General features: G+C 47.6%; 1 protein-coding gene across 5 annotated transcripts in view; it reads right to left on the reverse strand.

The window, feature by feature from the left end:
* cacna1ha (calcium channel, voltage-dependent, T type, alpha 1H subunit a) overlaps positions 1 to 3,525 on the reverse strand; it is a 455,001-nt gene extending 451,476 nt beyond the window's left edge. For 4 of the 5 annotated variants that reach the window (XM_072481630.1, XM_072481632.1, XM_072481631.1 and 1 more), the window contains exons 1-2: positions 3,418 to 3,521; positions 2,159 to 2,292 (exon numbers count right to left, since the gene is read on the reverse strand). In XM_072481630.1, coding sequence (XP_072337731.1) covers positions 2,159 to 2,292; positions 3,418 to 3,510 — 227 coding nt within the window. In that variant the 5' untranslated portion in view covers positions 3,511 to 3,521. Of the gene's footprint in view, positions 1 to 2,158; positions 2,293 to 3,417 lie in introns of all 5 variants that reach the window. The other variant, XM_072481633.1, reaches the window with a different exon arrangement.
* Between the last annotated feature and the right edge of the window lie 2,523 nt (positions 3,526 to 6,048).

Below are 6,048 nucleotides of genomic sequence, written 5' to 3' on the forward strand. Positions count from 1 at the left end.
CAGCCCCCCAATCTTTGACCCAATACCCACACAGATGGGTTAAATTCAAAGTAACTGGAAATTTGAAGTAAAATTGGAGAATGGGTAAGAAATTGGCTAAAGAATACGTGCGGGATTTTCCCATCGCACCTGCCCCGAGACTGGAAATTCCTGTCAGAGGTCAACAGATCTTTAAATGCTCTGTCAAATATACCCCTATCTCTGAGTAACCCATGGGTAGCATTGAAATAGTTAAGTAAGAAGTTAAAAGAAATTTGGACAATTTAACCTATTTTTTAATCAACCTGTCAAAGCAAATAGAATGCTAAACCCAGAGAAGAGATTATGGGCTGGATTCACCGTTTTTGAGCCTAAGTGCGGAGGATCTCTGGCGTTTTACGTCAAAACAATCGGTGTCGACCCCTCTCTGATCCTGCAACCTGTGAGGGGCTAGCAGCCGCACCGCCTAAAACCCCTGGCTCCCACGATAAATATGGCTGGAGAATGGCCGGGTCCATGGTTGCGCGTGCACACAGCAGCGGTTGCATCATAAAACATGGCGCCGGCCATGCATGGACTCGACTTGCCAGATAGGGCCCCCCTGGCCACCCTCCACCAGCCTTCGCGGATGCCCCCCCCCCCCCCCCCCCCCCGCTTCCCCGGCCAGCAACACAGTTCCCACCCGACTGTGGTGACGCTGGACACAGTCTGCAGCCGCTCTGCCGGGTTCCCGACCGCTGAGACCACACGTCAACCGCGCGGTCAGAAACTCGGCCCATCGGGAGAGGACATTCAGGTGAAATGAAATGAAATGGAATGAAAATCGCGCTAACGCCGTCCCGACAGCGTGCGGCAAGCAACACGGTGACACCATTTATGAGGGGAGGGTACAAAACCTGCGTCAAACAGGCGCCACCCCCGATTTCGGCGTCAGAAGGGATTGTCCACCCGATCGCCGATTATGAAATCGGCATTGGGGAACGGGGCACGCCCGATTTATACAAAATAGCATTCTGGTTTATAAAAGATAGGACCAATTTTCATCTTCAGGGAAAAAACCATTCCCGGTTGATTTGCATTGTTTTAGCACTCACCCATGTTAAATCTCAAATACCAATAGCACTCAATTTTTGAAACTCATTTTCATAATTACTCATAATTTCAGATGTAAACTTTGATGGATATAGAGATGATATGTTTTGCCAAAACATGGAGCAACAAGATTTAGTAGAAGGTCAGGATGAAGTAAAATGGAGCCCCAAGGGCAGGGGAAATCTGCAAATGATGTGCTATCCAGCACCCAGACCATCAACCCCACCCCACCCCGCCGTCCCACATTTTAATGGATATTTAAATTGAGGTGGTGCTGCATGATTTGCTTGTAGAGATGATTTTGCTCTGTGCCACTCCGCAGGTCAGTACTGCATATCTACAGAAAGTGCTGGCAAGTTAGATACCAGTGTTGGTAATACTGCTGGAAGGTTGCTGGAAGGATCTTTGCAACAGGTGACACAGCTCAGCATTTGCCTTTCTTGTTGATCCAGACCCTGAAAAGTTAGGATATCATAACCATTCTTAGATAGGTTTGCAAGGGGCCACAGATATAGCTGGTGACATCTTGGCAAGCACAACCAAACAGGCAATGTTGGCTCCTGGTCACTCTGGCAAGCTTTCTTTTATACAGCATCACAGAAAGTATGATAACAGTTCTTCTGAAGTATCTCTCACCATAGATATTTGTCAAGTATTCATGTCGCAATATGATGCACCAGTATCCATGGACACAGGTGCTTTGACAAGACGAGCCTGCAAACATTTGGCAAGTAACAAATGAAACCAATTTTTCCAGATATTATGAGAAAGGTCTGGGCAGGGGGACATTCAGCAATTCTTGAGCAGCCTGAAGTGTCTGGCAATCTTCCAAAGCTCCTTCTCCTCCTTTGAACATATCAGGTGAAAGGAGCTATATTGGCAAACTCGTTGTTTTAATAAATAGAACTTAGTCAAAAGGACATCTCACATATGCTCAAGAAAGTCTTAATGCTAAATGAAAATAAAATTATAAAAAGAGCTTTTAAGAGGCTTCACTGACTTACATTTAACATTTTTGGAGCTTTTTAAGGCCTCTGTCAAGTTTGCACGAACATGTCAAATATTGATTTAGAAAAAAACTACTAACCCTGCCATTACAATGAAGAAATCCAGACGATTCCATGTATCTCCCAGGTAACACTTCTGCCCAAATATTCCAAGAGCCACCATTTTTGTGACCATTTCCACAGCAAAGAATGCAAAAATAAAGTCATCAAATGCCTGATGGTTTAAAAAAAGTCAAGAGATTTAACATTTTAAAGCAAGATGTGTGATTTATCCACTTTGTAATGTGCACATAAAAATAATCATTGTCATTAAGCATTGGGTGTTTGCATTATTCTCCAGAAATATTGCAAAATATAAAACTGTAGTCTCTTTTACATTTAAAAACTTGCCTCGGGGATTGTTGGCGGGATTTTTCTTTGTCTCACTTTAGGGGTAGCGCTGGTGGCCATCTTAGGTGAGCCTGTGATCCGGGTATTTGGGTAGGAATTTTAAATCACGATGCTGATGGCTGACACGAGGGGGAGGGTGGGGGTGAGAGACCCCCAGCAAGGTTGATCACCTGGAATGTACGGGACGTGGGGGGGAGTGGGGGGGTGAATAGAGAAAAGTGTTTTTCCCTTTTGATTGGTTTGGGGGTCGATGTGTTGTTCTTGCGAGGCTAGCCTTCGGGTACGGGGCCAGATCAGGTTGCAGAAGGCTGGGGTGAGCCAGGTTTTTCATTCAGGGTTCGACAGTAGGTCAAGCGGGGGTGACGATTTTGGTTAGTGAGAGGGTTCGTTTTCAGGCAGGGACTGTGGTGGCTGATCGGGAGGGGGGGTAGCTATGTGATGTTTACAGGTACACTGGAGGGGAAGGCAGTGATTTATCCCTGAATTGGGACGATGTTAAGTTTAAGGAACGGCTGTTGGCAGCCACTTCGGAGTTGGTTACGCACCAGCTGTTTTTAAGGGGAATTTAACTGTGTTTTAGTTCCAATGTTTGACTGCTCCAGGGATGGCAAAGCTGTTGGCGGCATTTGTGAATGAAACAGGAGGGGTGTTTTACTACTAGGCAGCCAATGCGGGGAAGGTGTTGGATTGGTTTGGGGACCAGGATGTTGTCTGGGTACGGATGGGGTCTGGGTCATGTAAGGGGCCGTGCCTTACATGTGCAGTTATCCAGGGGAAGTTAGTGCTTACCTGGGAAGTTCCGAGATGGATTCCCCAGTGTATTCTTGGGCACCCTATCCAAATCCGACGCTGGGGAGCTAGGAAGTTATGGCCCATTTTAATTTGTGGCAGCATAAATTGTTAATATATTTTGTTCATTTAATTTTACAACAAAGACAGGACATCTTACCTGAAGTATAGTACACCTTTCAGACTTACATTCCACATCTTCACATGGCTGAAACATTCCCAACGTGACACAATTCAAAAGGATTACCAACATGCTGACGTGCTCGAACCATGTAAATCATTGAATTAAGGACAATAGTGAGCAAAATATAAAAAATACGTAGAAAATGTGTTGAGAAATTCACAGTAAACAAATGTACGATGGAGATGCTGAATTTATGCTCCAACAGGACACTAAGCTAAAAACTGGAGACCAGGAAAATATTACTAAATTGGGAAAGAAAATGTTCATAGAATCATAGAATGGTTAAAGCACAGATGGAGGCTATTTGACATGCCATGTTCGTGATGGCTCTCTGCAAGAGCAATTCACCCTGTAACTCTCCCACCTTTTCATGCAGGACTTCAAAATTCAGAAAATGATCCAATTCCCTTGTGAATGTCTGACTGAAACTGCCTCCACCACACATTTGGGCAGTGCATCTGCAGATCCTTACCATTCGCTACCAGTGCACCTTTTGTTAACTACCTTAAATCTGTGCCCTCTGGTCCTGAATCCTTCCATCAGTGGGAATAGTTTTCTCTATCTACTATGTCCAGACCCCTCGTGAAGTTGAATATTTCTTACAAATCTTGGGCGAAATTCTCCGGTATCGGCGCGATGTCCGCTGACTGGCGCCCAAAATGGCGCAAATCAGTCAGGCATCGTGCCGCCCCAAAGGTGGGCTGAGCCCCAACCTTAAGGGGCTAGGCCCGCGCCGGCCGAATTTCCGCCCCGCCAGCTGGCGGAAAAGGCCTTTGGTGCCCCGCCAGCTGGCGCGGAAATGACATCTCCGGGCAGCGCATGCGCGGGAGCGTTAGCGGCCGCTGACGGCATTCTCGCGCATGCGCAGTGGAGGGAGTCTCATCCGCCTCCGCCATGGTGGAGACCGTGGCGAAGGCGGAAGGGAAAGAGTGCCCCCACTGCACAGGCCCGCCCACGGATTGGTGGGCCCCGATCGCGGGCCAGGCCACCGTGGGGGCACCCCCCGGGGCCAGATCACCCCGCGCCCCCCCCAGGACCCCGGAGCCCGCCCGCGCTGCCTTGTCCCGCCGGTAAGGTAGGTGGTTTAATCTACGCCAGCGGGACAGGCATTTTAGCGGCGGGACTTCGGCCCATTCGGGCCGGAGAATCGCAGGGGGGGGGGGGGGGGGGGGCGCCAACCGGCGCGGCGCGATTCCCGCCCCCGCCGAATATCCGGTGCCGGAGAATTCGGCAACCAGCGGGGGCGGGATTCACGCCAGCCCACGGCGATTCTCCGACCTGGCGGGGGGTCGGCGAATCTCGCCCCTTATCTCAACTTTTGCATCTCTTAAAGAAAACAGTCCCAGCTTCTCCAACCAATCAAGGTAACTGACATTCCTCATCACTGGAACCATTCTCATGAACCCTTTCTGCACCCTCTCTAATGCCTACACATCCTGCGCCAAATTGGTCCCCAGAACTGGACATCTGCCCAAACTTCAGTTGAGGCCAGACCCATGTTTTCTCCTGGTTTGTCATAGCTTCCTTGCTTTTGTACTTTATGCCCCTATGAATAAGGCCCAGGATCCCATATGCAATATGATCCACAGCCACCATCGTTGATTTGTGCACATATACCCGCTGGTCCCCCTCCTCCTGTACCTCTTTAGGAATGTACCCCTTGTTATATATAGTCTCCCCACATTCGTCCTACCAGAATGAATCAATTTGTACTTCTCAACATTCAATTTCATCATGCCCACCAATTCCACCAGGCTGTCGCCATCATGTTGAAATTTAACGCTCTCCTCCTCCCACTTCACAAGACTTCCAGCTTTTGTGTTATCTGCAAATTTTGAAATTGTGCCCTGTACACCAAAGTCTTGTAGACGGCAACAGAAAACCATGACCATCACAGAGGACTATGGTTCCAATGTCCTTTCAGGGCATGGTCCCTGAGGAGAGAGAGCTAGACACACAATGTCTATGCCATTAATATGTATCAGGAAGAGTAGGGGTCCTAACATGAACCCTGGGCAATTCCACTATAAACCTTTCTGCAATCCAAAAAACAACTGTTCACCACTACTCCCAGTTTCCTGTCAATTAGCCAACTTCATATTTGTGTTGTTACTGTCCCTCATCGTACAAATGGAATCGTCCTCTGATTGATGTCCCATTTGGTTTAAGTATTATTGCCCAGATAGGGAAGTCATTTTCTTGAAGTGTTTAACGAAAAATTGCAATTTGAGACCTAAGAATGTGTCTAAAGTTGATTGTATTACTTAGCAAAGCGATTCCACAAATGGCAGCAAAAATAATTAATGAAGGTTATGTATTCGAAGTATTCAAAGATTTCAGCATATTCGCTTCAACAGACAAGCTGCTTGACAATGACACAGATTTTCACTCACGGGTCGGGTGCATAGAGGTGGAAGAACTTCTGGCTCTGTGAACCTGACCTCTAAAAATGTCAGATTTTTGGTCCTGGCGGGACAGGCCAGGAGTCGGGGTAGATGACGCTAGAAGTAGTGAGGAATCAGAAGCGGGCCCAGCATGGGTTGGGAAACGCAAGTGCTGATAAAAAGTGGACCTTCTGAAAGGTAAGTTGTCAATGGTGAAGTCCCT

This window comes from Scyliorhinus torazame, chromosome 17 (assembly GCF_047496885.1).
Source record: "Scyliorhinus torazame isolate Kashiwa2021f chromosome 17, sScyTor2.1, whole genome shotgun sequence".
In the NCBI taxonomy this organism is placed as follows: domain Eukaryota; kingdom Metazoa; phylum Chordata; class Chondrichthyes; order Carcharhiniformes; family Scyliorhinidae; genus Scyliorhinus; species Scyliorhinus torazame.